General features: G+C 46.3%; 1 protein-coding gene across 1 annotated transcript in view; it reads right to left on the reverse strand.

The window, feature by feature from the left end:
* Window positions 1-10,477, reverse strand: part of AACS (acetoacetyl-CoA synthetase) — a 77,088-nt gene extending 66,611 nt beyond the window's left edge. Inside the window, exons 1-2 of the mRNA XM_083150629.1 lie at window positions 10,230-10,477; window positions 537-640 (exon numbers count right to left, since the gene is read on the reverse strand). Coding sequence (XP_083006755.1) covers window positions 537-640; window positions 10,230-10,359 — 234 coding nt within the window. The 5' untranslated portion in view covers window positions 10,360-10,477. The remainder of the gene's footprint in view (window positions 1-536; window positions 641-10,229) is intronic.
* Between the last annotated feature and the right edge of the window lie 4,719 nt (window positions 10,478-15,196).

Consider the following 15,196-nt stretch of genomic DNA (forward strand, 5'->3'; position numbering starts at 1 on the left):
GCGTTCAGACATATAACCCTGGTTATTTCTTCAATATGCACTAATATACTGTATAATACATTGTCTAGTGTGTGTGCACTTTTAGTCTGCATGCATTTATTTGTACATGGAGGGTAGTGCATTCTACCTGCAATTCATCAGTGTGCAAAGCATAAATGATAGTGTAGAACTTACAGAAATGGGAACTCTGTGACGCTGGTCTGAAGGATTAATAAAATAAAATTATATAAAATATACAACCAGTTTATCATGCTTTCACTTTGCTAAAAACACACATATTACCAGCGCCAACAACTTTTGGTTTCCTACTTTGAATTTACATATGACATTACTGCTGTGCAGCTGGTACTATGTATAAAATAGGTAAAAGTCAGAAATCCATACACTGCAGCTCATTAAAATGCTTTAGCACTTATAAAGCCCAGCTTGCCTTCAAGTACTTGAATATAGATTTCATTATAGTATTTTCCTGCCAGAGGGCAACATTTTATTAAAATGGTTCAGAAGAGTAGAAAAGGGGTTAACAGAATACATACCTCATCATACATACGTGAGAAGACTATACCACTGAAGTCCCAAAATTCTCTCCAGAATTCTGGATAGTATTCCACAGACCACCTGTACAGATCATTGTAATTTGCTGCAAAAAAAAAAAGTAGGTCAATTAAATTTTAACTGTCAAGTAAACAAAACTCATAAAATGCCAAACTCACAAGAGTACAGACCATACAACATGAAACCGTTAGGGACATCTATGAGAAAGCTATGAAACAGAATCCCTAATGCTGTTATTGCATGTAAAAATGGCACATCAAGTGCCAAATTGTAAGCGAGCCTCCCGGGGAGCTGCAAGGGGAGCTCAAGGGCAAATACACTAGTGTATGGGGGCCTTATCCAGGGGCCAGCAACCCCTGTCACAATTAAAAGTGGCACATCAAAGGTTCAGAAGATTTACCAGCAAGGACCAATAAGCTCCAGACCGATTTCACCACAATTCCATTTTATAGTTGTATATTCTGCAAAAGCCAACTGAATGCATATTTTTTGTAGGTGGAAAAAAAAAAGAGTCCTGTCTGACCATGCATCGGATGCAACTGCTATGGAGCCCAGTGGCTTGTTGGCCCGAGGACCCAGCAGGCTATACCCTGCATCCTCTATAGTTACACCACTGTATGCACACTTTTTTTAAATTAGCACTCGTGGTGCAGAGCCGAGTTACAGTGTATTCATTTCTAGTTGGGTAGGAGGCGATAAGCAGGGTCCTGATAGAGCCTGATAGTAGAGGGAGCTGAAGCTGCCTGCTCCAATTGCTGGGTGCCCGCTGAGATACTGTTCCCAGCAGGCACCTGACGGTTCCTTCACATGAGGAGCAGGTTCACTTATGCTGCAGCACACTGCACAAGGTCAATGGAGGGGGGGGGGGGGGCGCGCAGAGCTCCTGCTCAATAAATTCTACCGGCAGTGCAGCTGTAAGGGATGGCCACTAACAGTCAACAGAGAACACGGTCTGTGAAGAACACATAGGATGGCCCCTAAAGTGAGCTAGGAGCAGGAAGATAGGTGGGTGGAGTGGAGTTAAGGGGGGGGGGGGGGGGAGAGAGGGTAAGCAGCCCTGGACCTAGACATGCTACTTCTACTTCACCCATCCCCCCCCCCCCCTTCCTGCACATCACACATTTTGCCCTTACCAACAGGGTGTGCCTGCTGACTCCCCCCAACCTGCAAGTGGCAGCGTGCCTCCTCCTCTCACATGCATGTGCCTGTCGCCTCCCACACCTGCGAGTGATGGCCTGTCTCCCCCCCCCTCTCACCTGCATGTGACTGCCAACCCCCCATGACAGCCTACCCCCATCTCCCACTTTCACATACCTGCTGAGCCACCCACCACACCCCCACGTGCAAGTGATAGTCTCTGCCCCCCCTCACTCTCTGTCCCCCCCTGCGTGAGAGAGTCTCATCCACGTCTGTCCATGCCCCATCCACCCCCTCAATCCGTCCATGCCCATTAATCCCTCCATCTTACTCCTGCTAGCACCCCCCCTCTCTCTTGCTCCTCCCACTCTCGATCTGACATCCTAACTACCTGATTCCATCTCTCAGCCCCTTCCTTCTCATCTCTCTATCTCTCTCTAACACCCTGCCTCTCTCTCTTTGCACGCTGGTTTATTTTTTCCATCGGAGCCCAACCAACACTAGTGTGGCGTATATGACCACCAGAATTTTGTCACAAACACTGGTGTGGTTGTGGGAGCAACTGTAAAACTGACCTTACTGCTCATCACAGTTTCTCTCCCTATACATGACCACGCCCAAAAAAAAAAATGTTCCTAGTGAAACCCAACAATCTCTATTCTTTTCATCCTGCATACAGTATGCCAGACAGGAGAACAGGAGGGGACAGGACGGCTTGGCAGTGGAGGTTAACGGATTGCAACAAGGGGACCCTGTGGAAAGGCTTGTCCCCATCCGGGGGGGAATAATAGCTAATAGCCGGGTCAGCTAGTGTGTATGGGGCTTGGATATATCTATAGGGGATATGGGGTGATTATTAAAAACCAAGGATAATGCAATATTGTGTCCGCCTTTCATATCCATGTATAAATGTATCTCACACGGATGTCAGAACTCCATCGATAAAAAGTTCAATATCAGCACTTCTGTGTCACTGCTGTCTACCCCTCCCTTTTAGAATGTAAGCTGTCACAGGCAGGGCCCTCTTTCCTCATGTGCTTTTTTTATTCAGACAGTCACAGTTAAAATATAGTAAACAGCAGTTCCAATTACCGCAGTACAACAGCACAGTATTATAGTGCACAGCACCATCAGAATAACAGGACTGACCTCTTGTCCTCGCTTTCGGCTCACACACTAGGCCACTATAGCAGCCTATTGACCAAGTTTGGAAAGGAATAAAGTGTTCTCTACAGCAAATTTTAAGAAATGTATCTATATCAGTCTATATTGGAAACCATTATTTACCTCAGATTTAAGAGACATTGCTGATTACTGCGATCTATAAGTATTTTCCATGATTGGATGCTTTTTATGCTGTTAATAGTAGGTCTATGGTATTTCAACCCATATTAGGTCAACAGTCAACAGGTTTAAAAGTTTGGCATGTAAAAGGTTAATAGAGTTCAATGGCCCGAAAGCTTGACAGGGCAAAACGTTCAACATAAAAATGATTGACACAAAAAAAAACCAGATTTAAACATTTGTCATGTTTTCTTCACACTGTATCACCCCTTCACGCTTCGAGCATGGTGCCTGCTTCCACAGAGAGCATTACATGTTACTATTCCCAGTTATAGTCCACGTTGAAGGTAGAGTATGACAAAGGTCTTGCATGGAACACTAGCTCCCAGTCACTATTACAGGACTTTCATTGGGCTGCTCCCACCCTATGGAATGCCCTTCCATGCACAATAAGACTCTCCACTAGCCTCCAAACTTTCCAGTGTTCCCTGAAAACGCACCTCTTCAGGCAAGCCTACCATATTTTTTATTTCCTCATGCATAACCCTCTGAGGCACTTATGTATTATATATGTATTCTTCTGGACTTGCAACTTGGTGGGACTGCTTTGCTATTACTGATGCCTGTCCTTGTGTTTCCCTCCTATGCAGTGTTCTCCCCAGAAAATGTTTCCCGCCTAGTGGCATCAAGAAGTAGCCGGGTGAGGGTCTTCACAATAAAAAATGGTGGGGCACTGCACTGTCAGAGGGGCATTATTAGCACTGCCTATTGGCACTCATAGCAGTTAAAAAAGGTCTCTCAACCCACACCAAACACACACTAAAAATAAGGATAGTGTGCGGGCCAAAAAATTACAATATAATGCCTACTACAAGTCACATACCCATTACATGCTGTAATGTCCATGACATGTTATGCCACACACCATAATGCTCATTACACATTGCCATGCCATAATACCTATTACATATTATACTACATGCCATATTGACCAATGTGTAGCACAGTGTAATGCAGGCATGTCCAAACTATGGCCCTCCAGCTGTTGTGAAACTACAGTCTCATCATGCCCTGCCACAGTGTTGCTATTAGAGAATGCTAAAACTATGGCATGGCATGCTGGGATGTGTCGTTTCACAACAGCTGGAGCGCCACAGAATAGGACATGCCTGGTGTAATGCGACAGAATGTAATGTAATAACAGCACAATGTGACACAATGCAATGTAATACAGTGTAGCACAGTGTAATGTGACAGCACGTAATGAAGCCCAGTAAAACACATTTTAGTGTGACAATTGTAGTATTGTATAATATAAGACACTGATTGAACGGTGTATGATGTGAGTCTCAGTCACTTTACACGTTTCACACTAGGACAGTTTAGTAGGTGTGCATCCACAACGAGCATCTCCGGACCTGAGTGCCATTCCCACCATGTAATACCTGACAAACATCCTAGCAAAACACCTCCAATCCCCCGCAAACGTGTAGATTCTTCTCACATGCAGAGACGACGCATGTGGAGACGATGAACACGAAGACAGTGAGTAGGTTGCGGATGCTGTCTCCACTGTAGGCGCCCATGCACACATATCCCGTTGCCACCAGGTCAGTAAGTAGCGGTGCCCGGGCACTGGCTGAGGAGGTTGCACGGAGGAGACGCGTTATATACTCAATGGGATCTCTCCTTACACACAGCGGCCCGTTGCTATGAGCAACCTTACATATGCTTGCCCCCTTGAAGCTATCAAGCCCCCCGCGTCAGGGCCTCATTCCCATATGGTAATGGAGCTGCCAGCCGCCCCACACCTCTCTGCCCCCCACCTATTGTCCTGGGTGATCCCACTCTTCGCAGTGGGTGCATGCACCCAGCGCATTCACATGCGCAGAAATGCAAATAAGTATGCGCACAGCCTGACCACTGGTTGAGTGATTTTTGCCCATTTTATAAATTTTTCCAGGGGTTGACGACTTTCCAATAGCAGGTCGCTATGGAAAGCCGTCCACCCTGTCCCTCATCTGCTGGTAATATCATCTGGGCCAGTGATGATGCGTGTGCGTGAATCAGAGTTCCATACAAACTGGGCAGCATTTGAGCTGGAAGCATCTCAACTGAGCTACTTTCAGCTCAAAGTCGCCCAGTGTGTATGGGCCTAATGTCTAGCCATGGAGTGTTGCAAAAAATATCTACAAGGAGCAGAACTGAGATCTATGGAGGACAAGGAGGAGGAGGAGATTTACCGGTAATAGCACTGCACCAACAGGATGAGACAATTTATGATAATATCTCAGAAGAGCAGCATGTTGCAAGCAGGTTGTAAAGAAAAGTTGGCCACAGACAACTATCACACGGAAATGTATGAAAGTGCAACAAAAGACTTATTAACTGTCACCTCCCATTCTTATTGGTCAGCCAGGCATAGCCTCTCTTTAGTGAGCACTGGGGTGTGGTACTGTAGGTCTAGGGAACAATGCTGCCACTGAGTGTGAAGCAGAGTCCTCTGCCTGTAGGGGGAGTTAGCAAACACACTGGATCTGCCCCTGGCTGAAAGGCTCACTGCATCCCCCTTCCCCATGTTTAGCATGTGTGGTCACATTTCCATGATTAGGCCATTATTAGGCAGTTACTTCATACATCCATGCTTAACTATTCAGCTTTTACAGATCAAGATGGTGGAGTTGCTGATAGGAGATTCCATGTTTAGCTGATTTTTAATTATTTCTATTCTATTTTCCAATTTTTTTTTTTTACAAAAACAAGTTGAGATATAACCGTGGGAATACACAGGCGCAATGTTACTGATTTGTTAGGGAAAAGTCACAAAGGTGTGATAAGCGTGATTCGTAATGCAGGATGTTAGAATAGATTCCTGTTAATTTATAACAAATAAAGTTCATTATACAAAGTGGACATAAGTAAATATTATTGCACCATAAAACAGAATCAATCACACCATAAAAATGACATTACCAAAGTGTACAGCACCTTAAACTATAAAGGCGAATTAGTCTGCAATACTAGCCAAGGTTCTCTTCTGTACATATTGTATGTTCTTAGCTTTAAGACGGGAGAAAAACAAGTTGATCCACTTCTTTCTTCGAAAAACAAATGCAATATTTCTTAGGTGTTCAATCTCTTAAGCGATCCCCGCCGCTACTGGAGTGGGCGGAGACCCAGAGGGGTACTTACACACCTGCTGATGCCAGTGGGTAGGAGCAGGGGTCATGCTGAAGCATGACCTCATCAAGGAGGACCTCTCTTGTCTGTACATGCTCAGACAAGGGAGGAGGACGTTTTGATGTGTAGGAACGGACATACAGTAGTTATCAATATCGAATGTACACACTAGACGAGTTAGCAAGAGATATCATTCAGAAGGGCCCTGGCCAGGTGCACTAATGCCCCTTTCACACCAGAAATGCAGAGACAAACCCAGGAATTACATTCCCGGGACAACAAGGACATTCCCGGGTCGGGACTCTTTCACACCAGAAAAGTTCCTGCATTTTCTGGTGTGTGAAGGGGGCGGGAAGGAGGCCGGCAGGAGGTGGGAAGGAGGCCGGCAGGAGGTGGGGAGGAGGTGGGAAGGAGGCGGGATAGCGTCGGGCAGTTGGCGGAATGGCGGTGGAGGTGGGCAGGAGGTGGTGAGAATACTCACCCCGGTTGCCTGTCCTCTGTGCAGGCCAGGGATCCACACAGGCGGCGGCGCAAATGACGGGACAGGCGGTGGATGAAGATGACGCAGCTCTCCGGCGCCCTCACTGCTGCCGGAGAGCTGCGTCATCATCATCCACCGCCTGTCCCATCATTTGCACCCGCCGCCTTCGTGGATTCCTGGCCAGACAGGACACTGAGGACCGTCAACCCGGGTAAATATACCCTACCCATTCACACCAGCCAGGTCCCAGGGTTGAACCCGGGAACAACCCTGCTACCTGGCAGGGTTGGATTGCCTGCAAATTAGCCCAGTAATTTGTCCCGGGAACCTTTCACACCAGCGCTAGTACCGGTTGTTCCCGGACTCAACCCAGGAATTTGGGCTGGTGTGAAAGGGGTTTAAGTTTCAAAAGTGATAAAAAAACAAACAAACAGAAAGTGCTAACCAACCAATCAGCTCCTTACTTCCATGTTGTGTTTGAAAAATGGCAGACAGGAGCTGATTGGCTTGCTGTTTATCACTCTCCATGTTATCACTTTTGAAGCTTAGTGCATCTGGCTCTATCTTTTACTATATCTTCTAGTGTAACAGTCACTTAAGTATGAGATTAAATTGTAAGATTGAGTAATTCATATGCCAATGCAGGTATTTCATTGATATAGTCAGTTCCTCACAGCATATGGACAGTGCAGCAGGTGGTTAAATCCAGTCTGTTGGTCTCAGACTGGGCTTGTTCTGTTTTACATGCTGCATGCCAGTTTTACTTTTTGCCAACCTTTATACCCCATGACAAACAGTTTTTAATTAAACTAGATTACTGTTCTTTTCATTTTATCAACATAATTGTAGAGTTCATGAAGGCTTCAATAAGAAGAATAGAAACAGAGACTGTTTTCATAAATTGGAACTAATGAAGTATATAGACAACTAATAGTAGGGGGAAAGCTGCGTTAACTAGTGCCTTGGAGCTAGTTGCACTGTTACCGTATTTAACATGGGAGCTGCAGTTTGCCACATCTATGCCTCTAGACCAGTGCTTTTCAAACACTGTGGTGTGGCACACTAGTGTGCCATGAGCTATTCTCAAGTGTGCCACCAGAGCTAGAGATGTCCACACCAGTTTACAGCCACCACCACCAGTTTAATTGTTATTAACTGGTCTCTTCCTGCACCAGTCCTGTCTCTGTCCTGGGCATAAAAGACCACCCCTTTCTGATGTCAGTGGGCCCAGATCTGGCTGCTGGACACTCCACTTAGGGGGGTATTCAATGATGGTCGACCTCCCGCAGCCATCTCCCGACGGGGGAGATGGCTGCGGGGCTCTATTCAATGCTGTCTTCCCCGACAGCATTGAACAGGGGTTCTCGGCAGAACGAGCCCGACATCACAAGCTGTCGGGCTCGTTCTGCCGAGAAAAGCCGGAAATAGGCGAGCTCCCGGCCGGAGCTCGTCTATTTCCGTCCTCAGCTCACGGCCACGCCCCCTTCTCACCGCTCGGGACATTGAATCCCGACCGCCGAGCTCACGTCGAGCAAAGCGAGAACGGGACAGGTGCACGGCTGTCAAGCTTGCTCGACAGCCGTACCCCTGACATTGAATACCCCCCTGAATCTGCTAATCACCATTGGTTGGCAACTGTTCCCTTTCTCAAAATGGTGTCAGTGCCAGTCCCAGATCCAGTTCAAGGGCTCTTTACTGCCTGGACACTGAATAAGACATGAATCAGATTTAGAGAAGAGGAGTCACAGAGCAGCTCATCGGGTGTCCTGCTGCTATACTGTCCCCACTAGCTCCCTGGGAAACATAAAGGCAGCTAGGCAGTGACTTGTATGGTGTTCACATGAGGACATTTTTAACTCAACCTCCTGGGGCACTACACACTGAAACAATTTACATTAGCATAAGGTCTCTCCTGTGTTCTGCAAGCAGATGAGTCTGGCACAGATTGTACTGTGTCCATCTGGGGGTCAATTTGGCTTTCCTTTTTGCGTTCTATGGGGGACATATGGGATTGTTTTTTTCCTGTGGGGGGGCAGTGTTTTCCCATGGGGGTCTGATGGTGTGCCTTGGAAATTTAGTAATTTTGTTTAGTGTGGAAAAGTTTAAAGTAGACATAAAGTGACCATGTCTCCAAAAGGATATAAATACTCTAGAGATGGTACAAAGAAGGGCAACTAAAACTGTACATGGCCTACAACACAAAACTTACCTGGAAAGAATAAATATCAATACAGTATGTATAGTTTGGAGCAGAGAAGGGAAAGGGGGACATGATAGAAACTTCCAAATGGGTTTTATCAAGGTCCAGGAGGGAAACATTTTTCAAATGAAGAAAAACTTTAGAACACAAGGACATGGGGGTCGGTCCTATTACCTGAAAATGATTCGCGAGTACCAGCATAATAGTGCACCGTTTTGAATAGCTCCGGGAGCTCCCTCCTAGTGCTATTTGCAGTGTGCTGGATGGAAAATTGACCCCACTCTGTGCAAGAGACAACCGTAACTTGCTTATAATTAAGGGCCTTCAACAGACCTGCTCGCTGGGCAGCGATATTAGCTGCCTAGCAAGCAGTTAAAATGCAGTGGACACGCCTACATTCTCAGGTGTCCCCCCCAGCGTTTCCATGGGCGCACCCACCATTTTTGTGGGCATGCCCATAAAATGCTGGGCAGAACCCCAGCGACTGCCCTTTCTGCCCACCACTGAGGTAATTCCCAGCATCAGCCGGCATAGCGAATTCAGAGCTGACTAAGCAGGTCTGAATAGTCCCTTCAATCAATTTATGGATATCTCTACACTGACTAAAAATGTAGGCAATGCATGTAACCTGTTTAATTATAAAAGATGATGAATTTGTAACTGGTAATCAAATAAAAAAATAGGGAAAAGAGATAATCAGTGAAATGTATATGCTAATATCTCAAAAATACATGTTTACAGCCTAGCGACAGAACATTGTACTGGTGTGTTGCTGTATAGCTGATATAGGGCCAGATGCACTAAGCTTCAAAAGTGATAAAATGGAGAGTGATAAACAACCAACCAATCAGCTCCTAACTACAACTCCTAACCTGTGTTTAAAAAAAAAATGTCAGGCAGGAGCTGATTGGTTGGTTGGTTATCACTCTCCATTTTATCACTTTTGAAGCTTAGTGCATCTGGCCAATAGGGAGAAGGACGTGTAATAAACACTGACATCAGCAAATCAACAAACTTAGTATTTACTGATAACAAACTAGTGATGCCACATTGCCACCTGCATATTACAGGTAACCTGCACTGCATACAGTGACAGTAACTTGAACTCTCCTTTTCAAGTATATTAGTTCCATCTCAGGCCATATTCCAGGATCATATTTCTTTTTACTTTTATTTATTGTTGCCCAAAAACCAAGTTACACATCACTTCATAAACATTGATTGCCTTTAGAACCCACCAGCCTTGTATGCCACATTTGCATTACTGACATGGAGCTGTACAGGACTGCATATAAATGATTTCCCTGTATGTGCATTCATTGTACCACTTACTTAGTTGCCACCATAATGCCACATACTGTCAGGGTTACATCCCCTGTGATCATCACTCACCCAGATTAAGCCCACAGTTGTTATTCACTCTGGCCCTGAACTCATCCATCTGGGTGATCTTCTTGGAATCAGGGTACCACATCACTTTGGACTCCATTATCTCCTCCATCGGCTCCTCCTTCCTAGACATGCTGGATGTATGTGTGCTGTGCTGGGTGCCTCTGTCACTCTCTCTCACACACACACGTTCTGAGTCTGACACGCTGTTTTTTACATGTAAGCGAGGTAACTTACTGCTGTATTGTATTCCTCCGCGAAATAAAATAGTGCCACACCCCTGTCCTCTGCTGCGAGGTTCTGCCGCTGATGATTTTTTTTTTCTAAAAATTTAGCAATGTTTAAACCTTACTGATGTTGTCTGAGCAACTTTGAAATGACACGGAGCACGTAACAAGAAATAGAAAAGTAGCATTTTCGTGACAAGCTACTGATAACTGAGGTTACTAGTTAGTGGTTGGCTAAATCAGCGTCACAAGGGTGCCACCGTACTGTATTTGTTTCTTTTTTTCCTATAACAGTAGCATTTGGTTTTCACTAGAGAAGCACCGGCAGTCAAAAATTGCAGGTTTTTTTTCATGCTGGTGTGATAAGCAACTCTGAGTTCTGCCCTGGGTATGTTTGTCACATGTGCCCTGACTATAATTTCAAGACATGTGATGTACCTATATTAGAAGATTTGACATTTTCCTGTAAATGTTTATGTTTTAATATTTGTAGTATCTAAATACATTGGCGGAATTCAGTCAATCACAGGATGGTACTGTGGATTTTAGCTCCCAGTAAAATAGTAATAGATGGTAAATGTATAATGTCGCTTTTGCTTCAATCTCACTTGTATATGTTGCAATACTGATAATGTAGCATATAGTGAGTCATCTTTTTATTAGTAAATTTCCAAGATCATGTTGTACTGTAGCTCTAATTGTTTTTGTAAATACACTAAAATGTAGCATTTTCATATTGGGATAGCATTTATGTATAGTTTCTGATGGTATATATTAAGCTGGCAAGCATGGTGCTGACTCAGTGTTGACATTGGGCTAGGATTCTAGGATAACTGATTAAAAATTCAGTTCTACTGACATTTGAACAGAGGCTCCAAATTACCCTTCACCCACTCTAGACATTCAGGACTTTAAACCACAAAAAAATGTAGCTTCGTGCCACAGTAAAAAAAAAAAAATCAAAATTGTAGAGCTAGGCAACATTTCTGGCTAAGGATGGACCGGAGGTCAAATTCAGGCCCAGCATGAAGTAAGCATCCATAGAAAAAGGGTGTAGATGGCAATCATGAAACTATGCTGCAAATTACACAGGTGTGGCCTCAAGGCACCCTCCATTTCAGCATGTTGGCTGAGCAACACTTTCCAGACAGGCATTCAGGTGGCTGGTCTGGCTTATCAGGCCTTCTGGCATTAGCCAAAAGGCCAGTCCATTCTTGTAAATCCTGTCTAGCATCTGACAGTAAAGGTGCCCATACATGTCCTGATGCGGGCGGTGCGATCTGTGCTTTGAGGTGCGCGCTCCCGCGGCGCCTCATCGCACAGTACAAAAAGTGCTGCACATACTTTTTGTACTTGGTTTTCATCGCATCACATGCACAACGCATGCACAAGGTGCGTGCTATTTAAGCCCAGAATGCACGCCCGCATCGGGACGTGTATGGGCACCTTTACACAAATGTATTGAACCTTTTGGATGACTGTGGGGACATGCCCAAAGTTCACATATGCATGCTAAGGGATCTGTAAAGTACACAAGAAAAAAAATGAATTTAAATCCCTCTGTTCCATAATATAGAAAGATGGGTCACCCTTATTAGAAAGAAGCTAGTCTCCTCTTTAAAATCATATGCTCATAGAAATTTCTGCTTGGGTGATCACCAGGTAAATCCCCCTCTACTTCTGAGACATCATGAATTCCTGGCATGGGAGATTATCTCACCCCCAACCTGGAATCCATAAAATCAGGGCCGACCTGAGCCTAATTGTTTGGTAAGCAAACATAGATTTTAGCACCCACTGTGGATATTGTGGGTGGAGCTACAATGTGCGTGGGGTATTAATTGATACTTAAAGAAAGGGACAGTGCCCGCAGAAAGCACACAGCAAAAATGTAGGGCACATTACACCACACAGTAGTGCTTCTTATATACACTGCGCCAGCTAGAGACCCTTAGACACACTGCAGCAGGTAGAGCCCCATAGACATAGGGGGTTATGCTGGTTGATTTGCGAGGCTGTGAATTAGCAGCCTTGCAAGTCCCCCCCTCGCAGCATATGTTCCCACACACAGGCTGGGAATGGATGTTTAACATAAACATCCGTTCGCATGCTGCGGGGAACACCCACATCATTTGATAAGCGGGGACTATCGAATGATGTGGAATGTGCACGCATATAAAAGTGACTTTTCAAGTCACTTACATATGCGTGCACGCTGGGAAGGAAATGGGTGGGCGGTGATGTCAGCTGCCCACCCCCCACAGCTTCATGAGAATGCCCAGTGGGAACGGCCATGAAGCACTGGGCGTTCCCATATGCTAAGGCGCTATCAGAGGCGTACCTAGATATTCATGGGCCCCATAGCAACAGTTTGTAAGGGCCCTCTATTCAGCAACTGATGGTGATAAATGTATGTAGAACATATTACTTAGACAGCAAAGATGGGCCCCCTGCACCTCTGGGCCCCATAGCAGCTGCACCCCTTGCACCTATGGTAGTTACGCCTTTGGGCGCTATAGTAATCAGAGCACTGACAGCAATTGAGAAGACACTGTCAGCACCCTGATTATTATGAAACTTTACTCAGCTACGTAGTTGACGTAAGGGGCGGGCAGGCCCTGTGTAAAATGGAGGTGTCTTTCAAATACCCAGACCCCCACTAATAACTGTCTTTGTCATCACCAGACAATATTATCTGTGCTGCGGAACACATACATTATGATCAGAGATATTTGCTGCATTCCCTCCATGTTACATTTGGTAATGCTTAGGGGCTTATGCTGTAGATCAGTGGTGGGGAACCTCAGGCCCGGGGGCCGTATGCGGCCCCCGTAGCCGGTCTGAGTGGCCCTCCTACCCACCCGGTGGCTTTGCCGGGAGTCAAGTACAGGGGACTTCTTGCGAGAGGTCGGTAGTTCTTGCGAGTTTCCTCTTAATTAACAGCAACAGGAGACTGTCAGTCCTATTCAGCGGCAGCCGCCGGAGCGTGGGACGGCTGCAGCAAGACAATTTGTAAGAAAAATTTTTACATATGGCCCCCGAAGGATTTTTCCACCATACAATTGGCCCTTGGCAAAAAAAGGTTCCCCACCTCTGCTGTAGATAATTGCAACTGTTTCCCCAAAAACAACCATATTGGGGGGTAAGCCACAAATATATATACCACTACAACCTATGAAGGAGGGACCACAGCAGATATCTCCAATATGATTTCTCCATTTCCTCACCATAGGCAGGGGCGCGGATTTATGGTCTTACTGGTGGGTGCTCAATGTGGCGAGTCCTTTATGAAAGCGTTGTGGCCCTGCAATGGGCCCCCACAGCCCCCCCCCCCCCACACACACACACTTCAGGAGAGAGGCAGGCTGGGTTCCTGCAGCTGATGGGTAGTCAGTGGCGGGGTCTCTCCGGCAGATGGGAGCTAGTAGCTGTCCCCCGCTGACTTCCCATCGACCGCAGGGACCCTGCGACTGAGTTCCCATCCACTGCAGGGACCCCTCGCTGACTGCCAAGCAGTTCCGTCAATGTGTTTTCAGACTCAGTGGCACAGGTTGGCAGCGAGCAACAGGTGAGCTCCAGCCGTGGCCCATGTGTGCTCGGGCCTTGGAGCACCCACGGAATCGGCGCTTATGCCCATAAATCCCTATTAGTGATGCAATGATTTACCAATATCTGGAATACAAAGCATTCCTGATAGCTGTGGGGGACACTAACAATAGCGGTAGCCCATTGTAGACTATGGCCACAGATTGGGGCTATAATTCAGGCAAGGTTCCCCCAGGAAACCTCCACTGGAAGTGCCCAAGTGCGTGGAGGTTAGTGGGATAGCGCATTTATAATAGCCCCAGCACCACACTGTCCCTGAGGAATCAGTATGAAATCCCGGCGGTCGGAATCCACCCCCCTCCTTGCGGGCTTGCTGCGCTCGCCACGCAGTATACTTGCCTACCTGACTCTCTCCATGAGGGAGAAAATGCTCTGCTCCTGGACTTCCCTGGTAATGTAAGATTGCCAGCACCTGTGGTGAAACACCTGTACCTAGCTCCCCACAGGTGATGGCAATCATACATTACCAGGGAAGTCCAGGAACAGAGCATTTTCTCCCGCATGGAGAGGATCAGGTAGGCAAGTATGACGCAGCGAAAGAGAAGGGATTGAATGGCGTTTTTGTTGTTTTCTGAAGTGATAGAGAAGGCAGAGGGCTGCTGCGTCACACAACAAGCAATTACAACTTCTTCCACTATAGTTATCTGTGTGAATGAACCTTCTCCATCATTAATACAGTAAGCTACTACTGACTGTGCGACTGTGTGACTAGTGGCTGGGAGTGAGAGGCACTACTGCGCCTGCGCTTTTGCAAACGGGGAATTTCCTCCCTCTCGCTGTCAGTCTCTCAACTCTCATTCAATGGACAGGAGTCAGGTCTCTGACGCGGCCAATACGGCGGAGGGATATAGCCTGACTCAAGGCAACACATCGGCGGTGATTGGTTGAAACTACACTGGCTCCACATCAGCCGAGTGCTCGTTGTGTTCATGTGAGGCTGTCAGTAGAGGAAACCAATGGTGCGAAAGCAAAACACGCGTCTCAGCCAATCAGCGTCACGGTAGAGGGGCGCAACCTCCTGCAGCGGGTGAAGCAACATACAGCAGGAAGCCGCTCGCTGCCAGTAGTATCGCTGCCTGGTGGTCACACCCACTCCGCCTGGCAGAAAATTCTTTAACTGTATGTTGTCTGTGCCCT

The sequence above is a fragment of the Crinia signifera genome, chromosome 1, assembly GCF_055691185.1.
Source record: "Crinia signifera chromosome 1, ASM5569118v1, whole genome shotgun sequence".
In the NCBI taxonomy this organism is placed as follows: Eukaryota; Metazoa; Chordata; class Amphibia; order Anura; family Myobatrachidae; genus Crinia; species Crinia signifera.